Genomic DNA, 12,588 nt, shown 5'->3' with positions numbered 1-12,588 from the left:
TGTGGAATGTGGTTAATGTCGCTGCAGGGTGTGACAAAATGTTGGCTTGGATCTAAGGTTTCTGTATCTGGTACACTTTTGGGATGCCTTGTCTGGTATGCCTGCCTAAGTAAAACGATCAAAGAGATTTCATTATTAAATTATTGCTAAAAGGGATGCTACTCCATAACACCTTCCCACAACAACATGAACATTTAAAAGTTAAAGCTAATGATGAAAAGATTCCATCTCATATAAAAGAAACAGTTTGACAAACACAAAGGAAAAGGTTTGTTTGATATGTACAGAATGTTTGCAGATACATCTTAATTTCAGTACACATCCAGAAACCATACTGATGATAACGTTACCCAATGATTGAAGCCACATGAATTTCTGGTCCTCGATGTTCTCACCGACTGGTGGATACATGAACATTATTATCTTCACCATTTGCTGATTCAGCTGACTTCTTCATAAGGGGCTTGGGAATATCACAGTCATCTTGAGGGCAACGTTGTTGAGGGTGAGACAACAACATGGACATGAAGCGGAAGAGGGTACGAGGTAGCCCATGTCCACTCTCATGGATGTATCCTTCGTACTCGCTAACATGTTCAAGTGCATCAACCAGTGCATCGTAAACTGCCTGGGGACAATTATCAGGTCCAGGCTTGTCATGGAGGTACATCACATCCAGAGTGAAGAGCTTCTGGTTTACAGGCCATTGATGATGGGGTCGTATTGATGATCTGCAGTATATAAGAATCTAAAAGACAACAAAATATAACACCACTTGTAAGGTTTCCGAGCAACAGGAAGAAAACAGAATCATTTATATGCAAACCACAAATTACTTTAATCATTATTACAAATGGAAGAGATTTAACCATTCCTATGAACAGAATCATTTATAAACAAAATTGTCCAAGCTTGTGTATAAGACATACTAATTGGTAGGTACACGCTTACATAAGGGCTGTTGAGTTTGAATCTTTTCCCCTACTTAACCAATGATAACAATTGATTAGAAGAAGAAAAGAAATAGATACGGACCACTCTTAAAATGCGGTTCTGGGCACGAGATTTCTTGGCTTCATGAGCAGCTAAGCGGAATAAATTGGTGAGGTCTGCTTGCCCAGTAGAGACAGTGGTAGCCGAGAGTGCTCGAACAGCAGCAATGGTAGACTCAACATCACTACTAAACTCTTTTCTAAGCTATAAAAAACAAAAAAAAAAATGGACATTAAATTAAATGCCTAAATTAAAAAGATTCAAAACCCTAATTTTCAAATCAATGAAAGCCTAGATTATAATCAAATCTAAAAGAAAAAGAAAAGAAAAGCGAAAAGTACCCAAGAGGCGGTTTTGGAGAGAGTGGCGAAAGCGAAGCGGTGGTCGGGGTTGATAGAGAGCTTGGAATTGACAAAGAGAAGGATAGCTTGCTTTATGGAATCCAATCTGGTGACTCCCGCTGTTTTCATTTCAACAAGCGACTCTGCGTCCACATCAACGCAAAATATTATGTCCTCGCTGTTTATTCGCGTCGGATTCAATATGTAACGCCCTGCTCCTCCCACCGTGGCGTCGCCTTCGATTCCTTCCATATTCATTTGTCCCCGATTTCCTTCCTTCGGGAGAGAAGAGGAAGACATTCGCAACCAAACAAAAGGTAGAGAGAGAGAGAGAGGGGGGGGGAGGAAGGTGCCAAACGGACGAGTAAAACGATGCGTTTTGATCTTGCGTTATGCTTAAGAAAGTCCGATAAAACGCTACGTTTTGGTTTTCTTTTCCCTTTGTTTTTGGCTACTTTGCTCGTTTGGCGGCGAAAATGGCGCGTACGCATGACCACAGCAGCGAAGATCGTGATTGTTCTTCTAATTGGTCTCTTGACGAAGCACATCGACCTAGGTCTTTGTTCTCCTTTTGGGGAAATTTTGAAGATTTAATTTGTCTTGATTAGGGTTATATATGGAGATGGCATCGACTTCTCTGATGCTCAAAGCATCGCCATGGAATATACGGTTAAATTCAACAAAGTTTGTCTAAATCACGTACGTTTTATTTGGAGGAGTGCATTTGGTTGAAAATTTGTTACAAATTACAATACCACGGATAAAGCAGGTACTTACCTAAAACTTGAGCTATTAAACAAAGATTTGTTTGATACGACAACGTTAATATTAAATAGGTGCTAGTAAAAGACTTTACGAAAATAGTAATGGGCTGTTTGATTTTGTCTGTTTTCCAGTTTTCGATGCCATGCTAACATTTTATGTTTAGGTATTCAAAATTTCAAAGCTTAGCAAATGATATGTTCAAAAAAAATTTTAACAAGTGATATTCTGCATTTTCGTAAGAGTTTTGGTGATGAACTATATTCACTACATTAGTTTTAAAGGGGAAGCCAAATAACGTACGTTCTTAGACATCTCAAATTCACTGATAGTACTGATTTCTCCCGTCTGTTTTGCTTTTGAAATTTTAATGCTTCAAATCATTTATATTTACTGGATTTAATTGACAATTGAATAAAAATATTGTTGCAAGGATTGTTATGAACTTACGCCTAATCCTTCTCATCACAAGTAAGTTTTTCCTCAGTCCAAATGGCTATGAATTGGGGTTGTTTTCGGCCTAGGAATTTGGGTGAGCCTACACCCTACATTTCTCTTAAATCTTGAATTTTTATGTCTGATCGATCATGCTTTTGGTACATAACATTTAGTTTTTTTTTTTTTCAAATGTTTTAAAAGTTATTTCTCATATTGGTTCTGTTTTCAACTTAATAAACACTGATCCCAAAGTTTTACAAGGGAAAAAACCCAATGAAATCACTAACATCACAAAAACAAGCCACGTTGTATAGTTTTAGCCACCAAATCAAAACCTCGTGAGCTGGGGATGGTCAGAATATTACTAGCTAAACTTGTGTAACTTCATGAATTTTAGCCCGTTAAATAGTGGATATAAGAAAAAATTCCCCAACGATCGGAGACAAACAAGCCACCGATGACTCGAAAAAACAAACCGATTCAATTTGAGAAAGCGAGTCATTCGAAAAAAAAGACCTAATGACACCCTCATGCGGAGGCCGCTAGAAAGGACAGCACAGTAGACCAACCCGCTTGAGAAAGAGATAAACAAGCGGCTCACACTGCTTTTTGGAGAGTAATTACAATCGCGTATATTTGCCCCTCATTTTATTCCTTCTTTCTTTTTCTGCCAAAATGATATGCTTCCTTGCCTAAATTCAATGCGTGTCACTGTTTTTTTTTCCTTCTATTTGTTCGACCATTCTGATCACATGATCAGGACTTGATATGCCAAGTGGCAACATCAGAGCGCATTCCAGGAACAGACACAATACACCAACCCGCGAATTTATTTCTCCTCTTAACAAAGAAAGATTCTGCTTGCATTTTACGAGTTGAGCTCGTGAGGCAGGGAAATTAACAAATATCTCCAGTCCATCCGCTTGGCTTTACGACTCTATTATGTCAATAATGTTGTAGGGTTTAAACTATTAGCCCTTTACTTCGCTTGAACCCATTGCACTCCAAAACTAAAACGCTAGAATCCAAGAGGAAAGAACAGAGCTCTTCACAGAAGTAGGCTCTCCTCGCCATTTATTCTTTTGAATTATTCCCTTTTTTTATTTTCGTTTAATTGTTTATTTTTCATATTGAATTCTACTTCCTGGTTTCTGCCAGGTCTTTTTCTTAGCCTTATATTCATCGTTTTATATTTTATTGGTGCGGTATTTGTACTATCCTATCCGATTCTAGAGACTGAAAAATTTGCTCTTTTGTGCGTGTGTGTGTGTGTTTTAACTTAAGATTTTCTGTTTGTCTTTAGTTAATACATGTTTTAGGGTGAAGTTAAGAATTTTCTTTAAGTGTCAGCTTTTCATTAGCCTCCTGCTAGAACTTCACTTTCAAAGAAAAAATCCATTTTTTTTCCTTTTCATACGGGATTACTTTTAGGCTGTTCTTTTTTTTTTTTTGCTTTAAGAAAAGAACAAAAAAAGATGTTGAAATGAATATTTCATTTTAATTCTATGTTATGTTCCCTTGTAAATTCGCAGGACATTTGTGGGGAATACTAGTGGAAAGCCAGAATGCAAGCTTGTGGTGGAACTGCAATGATGGGTTCTTTGCAGCAGCCTATGAGAGTTAATAAACCAGCTTTTCCTTTAAAAGGGTCTCGTTTTGTTGGATACCCACACCAAGTTAAGCTTAACTCAGTGAAGCCCTGTAGAGCTCAAGTTGAAGGCAGCTTAGCTACAGGGAGGCCTAGCTCTTCAGTCTCTGCCTCTGTTCTCGAAAACAGCTTAGTGGACCATGGCCTCAGTGAAGCTGATCCTGAGGTAAGTTCTATTATTAAAAAGGAGAAGGAGAGGCAGTTTAAAAGCCTTGAGCTTATAGCCTCTGAGAATTTTACATCCCGTGCTGTGATGGAGGCAGTCGGGTCATGCCTCACAAACAAGTATTCCGAAGGACTACCTGGTAAAAGGTATATGCTATATATAATTGAGCAAAGTGAAAAGAGATTTAATTCTGTTTTTGGTTTTGATTTAATTGATTGCAGCCAATGATCTTTTTGTTTATTGCAGGTACTATGGTGGCAATGAGTACATTGATGAACTTGAAATACTTTGCCAGAAGAGGGCTTTGGCAGCATTTCATTTGGATAAAAAGAAGTGGGGCATTAATGTTCAACCGTTGTCTGGTTCTCCGGCAAACTTTGAGGTTTATACAGCTATTCTTAATCCACATGATCGAATAATGGTAATATTCTTCTGCCTGTTTTAGCTACCGTAAATTAGTGTTTTTCTGCTAGATGGTACTCAAATCAATGATTTCTTAATATAACTGGTATAGGGTCTGGACTTACCTCATGGAGGACATTTGTCACATGGATTTATGACTCCTAAAAGACGAGTATCTGGTACATCAATCTATTTCGAGTCAATGCCTTATCGACTTGATGAATCCACAGGTTATTCCTCGTTGTTTGACTTACTGAGTTTTAGTGGTTGGTATGTTTGCTTGGTGGTTGATTCAATCTGATAGAAATATGGAACAGGCCTTGTTGATTATGACATGCTTGAGAAAACAGCTACCCTCTTTCGACCAAAGCTCATAATTGCTGGTGCCAGTGCATATCCTCGTGATTTCGATTATCCTCGCATGAGGAAAGTAAGTTGTTTGTTGCTGGGTGTGCTATAATGCCTACCCTAGTTTAGCTATCATTTAATGAAAGCTTTTTCTATATATGTGTTGCATATATTCCTTCTTTTAGCATATAACTTATCGGATTGATACCTGTTGGAAGATCGCAGATGCTGTCGGTGCATTCCTCATGATGGATATGGCTCATATAAGTGGACTAGTTGCTGCTTCTGTAGTTGCTAACCCCTTTGAATATTGTGATATTGTGACGACAACTACACACAAGGTTCGGGATTAATATATTCAATTGTTGTGTGGAACTCTATGCATGTTAAATTCACTTGACATGCTACTTGTTCTGCTTGTTTAAATGTATATTAAGCGTGCTTGATCTTCATGTGAACAACCTAATTAATTTTCTCACTCGTTTAGTCTTTGAGAGGTCCAAGAGGTGGTATGATCTTCTTCAAAAAGGATCCTGTTCTTGGAGTTGATTTAGAATCTGCCATCAATAATGCTGTTTTTCCAGGTTTACAGGTTAGTTTGCCTCATTTGCTCCTTTTACTATCTGAATTCCCTATTCCAACCTCCTGCTGGCTTTCAAACATCAAGCTAAGGTTTTCAAGTTATGAACTGGCTATGTCATGAGAAGCCTAATGTTGTCTATGCAGGGTGGCCCTCATAACCACACAATTGGCGGACTAGCAGTTTGCTTGAAGCATGCACAGTCGCCCGAGTTCAAGGCTTACCAGAATCAGGTACTGTCTGTCAAAGATACAAAAAATTCGGTCAAACTTATGTCCCGTTTGTCAAGACTAATGTGGGTACTTCATCCTGCAGGTAGTGTCTAATTGTAGAGCCCTTGCAAACCGATTGGTTGAACTTGGCTATACGTTGGTTTCTGGTGGCACCGACAATCATCTTGTGCTTGTGGATCTGAGGCCATTGGTAAGTAACTATATCTTCTCTGATTCTTGAAAACTTGAATAGCTTCAGGAATCATTTTTGTTTCTTTTAAGACAGCCTAAGCTTCCTATGCCTCTCCACTTGTATTAACTTCTCTTTCAATAGGGTATTGATGGGGCTCGGGTCGAGAAAATACTTGATATGGCCTCTATCACCTTGAACAAAAATTCAGTGCCTGGTATGTTCTGCTTTATTTGCATTTACATACACGCGCACAATATATATATATATGACCAGTGTTGACACATCTCAAAATTTTGCCTTGTAGGGGATAAGAGCGCACTTGTTCCAGGTGGCATTCGCATCGGATCACCCGCTATGACCACTCGGGGATTTAAAGAAAAGGAATTCATAGCTATTGCGGATTTCATACACGAGGGTGTGCAAATAACTATTGATGCTAAAGGATTAGTTTCCGGGTCATCAAAGCTTCAAGAATTCTTAAAGTTTGCGGTGTCTTCCGATTTTGTGTTGACAGATAAGGTGTCGAGTCTCTGCAGTAGAGTCGAAGCACTTACAACCCAATTTCCCATTCCTGGTGTGTGAACAACACCGATTCACTAAGTAATTTTTGAGTTATTAGAGGCTGAGAAGAAACGTGAGAACAAGGTGAAATCTCCAACACAGATTCCAGGGTTTATATTTGAATAATTGAATGTATTCACAGATTTATGAAAATTTTCAACTGTTATTGAGATCTAAATCTGGTATTATAGCAAGGTAAGGCAAGTTCTTCAGTTCCACCCAAATCCAGGATTATACTTCAAAGGACTTGCAGTTTTCTTTGAGGATGAGGATGTAGCATAGATGCTAAGCTTTTAATAAGTTAAAGCCAATGAAACGAAAAGTACTAATGTAAAAGCTAATTAAATATGTCTTTAATTTAAACTGCAAACTTTTGAGTAATTTATAATTATTATTTAGTATTGCAATCAACTTCTTTTAATACTATATTTTTAATTTAGAAAAGTTTTATCACAATTCAAATTTAGAGCCACCGAAGAAAATGATATAATATTGATAATTATTTAGTTTACTTACAATGGAGTTATGCAAATAGAAAATGTTTTAGCTATACATGTATTACATACTATTATAAATATATTTAATTATTATATTCTAAAAATTTTGAAATGTCTAACACTCCTTTTAAAAATATTAGTCCTTAATGTCACATAGATTTTACATATTTATTTTAAATAATATATAAGAAAGTAAACTATAATATTAATTTAAAACAAATAAGTTAAACAAAATTTAATAACTATAATAACAATTCATGATAAATAAAAAATGACTATTTAATATTTTATCTATGTAGTTTTTTTCTAACAAGTTGAAATCTTGTCACATATTAAAATAATTACAAATTTTCAAGTTTTAATATTTTTTATTTTTTATATAATACCTAAAATTATCGTAATTGTACTTAACTCTTAACAAGAATATAAACACACTCCAACTTACTCCTGGATTGAAAATAATTCTGCTACTCAAAGTTAAATGCACACATTACTCAAAGTTTTAACACAAAATTATATATTTTTATAATTATTTTGGTTAAAATATTGTCATTGTCAAAAATTTTGACAAAATTTAAGATTTAATTTTTATACTCATATTTTTATTTAAAATTTTAATCTAATTGTTAAAATCACCTATCAAAATTTGTCTAGCATATGGTTTGTCACTTTAATTGTTTTGATTAGGCTATCCTATTATTTAAATCCAATAATTAAAATTTTGATTAGATTGTCATTGTCAAAAATAAATATGTTAAATTAATAAATTTTAATAGAAACTACGGACTAAAATTAACAACTAAATCTTAAATTTTGTATTTTAACCTAATATTTTTATAATATAATAATTATATCTACATAATATTTATTGTTTTCTCAACATCAAATTATTTACTCCCAACAACGTTTTATTTCTTCCACCAAGAAGAGCCAGTTTTATTCTTGTCTTTTTTTGTAAAATTTCCAATTCAGTTCACTCATCTCTTCTTCCTTAAGGTCTTTAGCAGAGACAGACGGGACTGCTTCATCGAAATAATCGACGCAACATCATTACACCACAGCAAATACCAATCTGTTGATATTCTCTGTAAGGTGAGAAAAGGCAATGATTAATTGATTCTGAGTTTTAAGATTGATAGGTGGAAGTTCCATCTTTGGTTTCATTTTCCTTTCGAGGCTAAATAATATGATGAGATGATTAATATTACAACAGTTAATTTGTCCTCTAACAACTCTCGTATTAGATTTCTTGTTTGCTTGTGTATGTTTAATCAGACCTTACAAGATTCAAAAAAATGTCCGATCAGAGTTCTTCAGCAAGACCAAAAAATAAGGGGGAAATGCTGTGGTGGAACAGAAGACACCTTCAACTCCAAAAATGGCTGCTAATGAAACTGACGAGATGAAGGGTACAAAAGTAAAAGGAATTGATGGTGAAATGTAGGCTGAAATTTGTAAAATTTCTTACATAAAATTAGAAAATATTTCAAGCAATAGTCTTCCAGTAAATTTCTTTTGAATCCAAGCGGCAGACAAGGCGTCTCGAAAAAGGCTCTCACTGCTGACTCGATTGTGGAGCCATTAATACAAATTAATCAATACCAATAATACAAAAATTACATATTTATATATACATATTTAGCTGCTTTAAATTTGAAGGAAACAATGAAGAAAGAAAGGCGGCCTCCAATCGTGTAAGCAGCTAGCTTTGGGCACCATGCAAAAGGTGGATTGCTATTGTAAAACAACAAACACCCGTGTCTGACTGGATGCCCGCTTTCAACTGTTAGCTTTAAAAGTCTTACCGTTTGCTTAACATTTTTTATTCTCCAAAAAAACGTCGATGAAATAAGACAAAAATTAAATATAAACGGGTTATTGTGTCATGAAACAACGGTGAGTTTCATGGGTCTTCTCCCGTTTAACTAAATCTGGGCTCCAAGCGGCAGTCAGGACGCCATGGATCGGCACCTGCTGTTGACTCTGTTATGGAGCCGCTCAATCTGCAACTATCTGACTCACCACTACTGATCACAGAATTCCCATTTGTAATATAAGAAAACAAAATCTAATAACCATATAAACTCTAAAATGAAATGCATAGTAGAAGAGAATGAACTGGAGAGAGGAGCGGAAGATGAGATTGGATGGCTGCTTACAAAATATAGTCAGTGCTTGCTTGCTTTTATATAGCGGTTTCTCCAAAACCCTAAAGTACGGGTTGTGTTGAAATTACTTGATTAGACATTGGCTTTTTAAATGTTGATAATTTTATTAATTTTTGGAAAAATTTTAAATCCTTCAAAAAATTATTGTTAGAATATTTTTTTTTCATTAAAAGGGTGGCATTTACTTAAGAGATGGTTGGATACACAAGACAGCCAGCACGATCTACTTTAACAAACAAAAACATAAATTTTGAGTTACTTTTAAAAAAAAAACATTAAAATCCCCCGGTGAATTCCTTAAATATGTTTCAGGGAAATTGAGAGATTAAAGTTTTTTTTTAATTATCGAAATAGATCGATTTTAAAGAGAATATGTGAAAATTAAAAATGCGGCAATTTCAATGGATTTTACAAAAAAACGCTTTAATTTGGATGCGTTTTTAGTTTTGGTTAGATGATTAAATGTTAGTTTTTTATTATTGAGCGTCGGGTTCGATTTCTTTCTTACTTACATTTGTATTTTTATTTCATATTGCTTTAATTTTATAATTATTTTTAATTCAGTTTTTAAACATATTAGCTCCTTTCATTAGATGGTTAGATGATTACAATTACATCCTTAAGTATGAGGTTTTATTATTTTTTTAAAAGTATTAATGTATCTTTTATTTCATGTTGTTTTAAATTTTTTTATTTTTAATTAATAAAAATATATTATTTTCAAAAAATTTCTATTTTATAAATAAAAGAATTATTAATTGTAATATTCGCAATTTTGATTTGCGTAGGCATCTGTCCCAAGTAAAATTAATAGATGAAATGAAACCATTCACTCTCCCACAATCAGAACCTAATCGGCCAGTTCAGAAAAATAAAAAACAGATGAAAACCCAATAAAAAGCTTATTTTTGAAATGATTTACAAAGATTCTTGAAATTGTTTCTATTTATCAGCTGAGTAGAGGTTTAATACCAACTTTTTTAATTTACCAGTTCAATTTCATGACATAATAACATTACAATTCTGAATTCAAACACCATACCGACTTTGGAAGTTTGTGAAGAGGTTTAATATTAAGGCGCCTTTAATTCGTTAATGTGAACTAAAAGGTTTGTATTAGCTTTAACAATACGTTTACTCTTCTCTTGAGAGCCAACCCAGTTTTTCTTCGACTTTCCATTTTCCATAATCTCACATAAACACACACATTTCAATTCAGTTCAGATTCCAAACTATGGTGGCCGTATCATTATCCGGCAGATCAAAGCTTTGGGTTTTAATCAAAAGGTTCATACTGTTTTTTTTATTTGGTTTTTAGACCTAATATTTTCTTTTCTACATTTTTCAAACTTCTTGTTTTCGTGAACAGAATATATAATCCTTCGGTCATCTCAAGTTCATACTCGAATACCCAATATCATAGCCGTCTCATTGGTGGCCTAATTCAGAAGAGAAATCTCAACTTTCAAGCGAACAGCACCATGGGGATTTGCACATCCAGTGAAAAATTCGTGCAAGAATGCCGTTGCAGACATGCCGCCACTGAGAAGCTTGGTGTCCTACTTGTGAATATTGGAGGACCAGAGAATCTTAATGATGTTCAACCCTTTCTGTGTAACTTGTTTGCTGATCCCGTACGTATAGCCTTTTTTTTTATATCCATTTCTGGGCTTTTTTAAATCTACTAATGGTGATACCGTTTCCTCATGCAGGATGTAATACGGCTGCCTAAGCTGTTTAAGTTCCTTCAACGACCATTGGCAAAGTTAATATCTATTCTTCTTGCTCCCAAAACCAAACGATGGTATGCTGCCATTGGTGGTGGCTCACCTTTGCGTAGAATAACAGATGAACAGGTAAAAATGAAAATCCCTTAATTCTAAAAATTTGAGACGTTTACCTTGTGCCGGTGCCGGAAAATTTTGATGCATGCAGGCAGATGCTCTTAGAACGGCTTTGGAAGCTAAGAATTTACATGCCAATGTATATGTGGGAATGCGATGTTGGTACCCTTTCATGGAGGAGGCAATTCAGCAGGTTCGTAATCATATCTTTTGATGGTCGAACAAGTTTTCAGTCTTCAAATGCATTTTTTTTTTCTATATTTCTAAGCATTATTTATTTTATGCAGCAGATTAAGTGGGACAGGATAACGAAGCTTGTTCTACTGCCATTGTTTCCTCAGTTCTCAATCTCCACAACTGGGTCAAGCATACGAGTTTTGCAGCGAATATTCATGTAGGTGTTAGATCATTTTTATTAAGCCTATTCCTGCTTGAAACCATCCATTGTTGTTCGCCGTTTGGCTCTGAATGCAAGTTATGTTTCAGGGACGATGCATATTTATTGAGATTACCTGTTTCGATCATCCGCTTCTGGTACCGACGACAAGGTTATATTAGGTCTATAGCTGATTCAATTGTGACACAGTTGAGCAAATTTGAAAAGCCTGAAGAGGTCCTTATATTCTTTAGTGCCCATGGTGTGCCGGTTAGCTACGACGAGAATGATGGAGATCCGTACAAGGATCAAATCGAGGAGTGCATATACTTAATTATGCGAGAGCACAGGTTAGTTTTAGAACCCGAGTGTCTGCTTTCACATGGAATAATAACAACTTATCCATGCTTGCCTTACAGAGTAGAGTTGGTCCGGTGCAATGGCTGAAGCCCTACACTAATGAAGTTCTTGTTGAGCTTGGCCGGAAAGGTGTGAAGAGTCTTCTAGCTGTTCCGATAAGGTCCATCTGAGTAGCTGTTATCATGTGGATCGAAATGCTTAGATTATGTGGTGGTAGATTAATTCAACTTCCATCACAAATTTCAGCTTTGTAAGTGAGCACATAGAGACTCTTGAAGAGATAGACATGTGATACAAGGACTTAGCTCTTAAATCCGGTATAGAGAATTGGGTCGGGTGCCTGCTCTAGGTTGCACCTCTTCATTCATCACAGATCTAGCTGATGCTGTGGTTGAAGCTCTACCATCTGCAAAAAGCCTATCAATCTTAAGGGAAACTGCCAAAGAATCCGACTGCCGTTGAATTCCCGAAATCCCTTTTCTCCGGAGCTTGAGATAGGAAAACGTGAAAATGATAACCATCTTAAAAATAGAATAATACAAGTGCATGGATCAAAAGGAAAATGGAATTAACCTACCAAAACCAACAAGAGGATTGAGGGAGGGCATTTTGAGATTTTATTTTCATTCACTTTTGGTCTTTCATAATTTCCATGTTATTTTCATTCACTTTTGGTCTTTCATAATTTCCATGTTCAAA

The 12,588-nt window shown here is 35.5% G+C and overlaps 3 protein-coding genes and 1 long non-coding RNA gene across 4 annotated transcripts; 3 read left to right on the top strand and 1 right to left on the bottom strand.

The window, feature by feature from the left end:
- Nucleotides 1-201: 201 nt before the first annotated feature.
- LOC105769423 (uncharacterized) lies at nt 202-1,685 on the bottom strand. Its single transcript, XM_012590046.2, has 3 exons — nt 1,335-1,685; nt 1,036-1,197; nt 202-748 (listed from the first exon to the last, which is right to left on the bottom strand). The coding sequence occupies exons 1-3, from the start codon at nt 1,632-1,634 to the stop codon at nt 392-394; spliced, it is 819 nt and encodes a 272-aa protein (XP_012445500.1). The 5' UTR covers nt 1,635-1,685; the 3' UTR covers nt 202-391.
- A 1,697-nt stretch (nt 1,686-3,382) lies between these two features.
- On the top strand, nt 3,383-6,862 carry LOC105769422 (serine hydroxymethyltransferase 3, chloroplastic). The gene is made up of 11 exons (XM_012590044.2): nt 3,383-3,590; nt 4,067-4,494; nt 4,595-4,769; nt 4,863-4,980; nt 5,068-5,180; nt 5,317-5,439; nt 5,586-5,690; nt 5,825-5,911; nt 5,994-6,101; nt 6,225-6,297; nt 6,388-6,862. The coding sequence occupies exons 2-11, from the start codon at nt 4,100-4,102 to the stop codon at nt 6,663-6,665; spliced, it is 1,575 nt and encodes a 524-aa protein (XP_012445498.1). The 5' UTR covers nt 3,383-3,590; nt 4,067-4,099; the 3' UTR covers nt 6,666-6,862.
- Nucleotides 6,863-7,833: 971 nt separating this feature from the next.
- LOC105771400 (uncharacterized) lies at nt 7,834-8,635 on the top strand. Its single transcript, XR_001126490.2, has 2 exons — nt 7,834-8,233; nt 8,386-8,635. It is a non-coding gene; the product is annotated as an uncharacterized LOC105771400 (long non-coding RNA).
- A 2,155-nt stretch (nt 8,636-10,790) lies between these two features.
- LOC105768670 (ferrochelatase-2, chloroplastic-like) lies at nt 10,791-12,351 on the top strand. Its single transcript, XM_052631412.1, has 7 exons — nt 10,791-10,943; nt 11,022-11,165; nt 11,245-11,346; nt 11,441-11,547; nt 11,640-11,879; nt 11,954-12,049; nt 12,213-12,351. Exons 1-7 carry the CDS (start codon nt 10,791-10,793, stop codon nt 12,349-12,351), a joined length of 981 nt encoding a protein of 326 aa, XP_052487372.1.
- The last annotated feature ends 237 nt before the right edge of the window (nt 12,352-12,588 follow it).

The sequence above is a fragment of the Gossypium raimondii genome, chromosome 5 (genome assembly GCF_025698545.1).
Source record: "Gossypium raimondii isolate GPD5lz chromosome 5, ASM2569854v1, whole genome shotgun sequence".
NCBI classification, from domain to species: Eukaryota; Viridiplantae; Streptophyta; class Magnoliopsida; order Malvales; family Malvaceae; genus Gossypium; species Gossypium raimondii.
The sequence above is the reverse complement of the archived record's forward strand: the minus strand, read 5'-3'. Positions and strand labels throughout refer to the sequence as shown.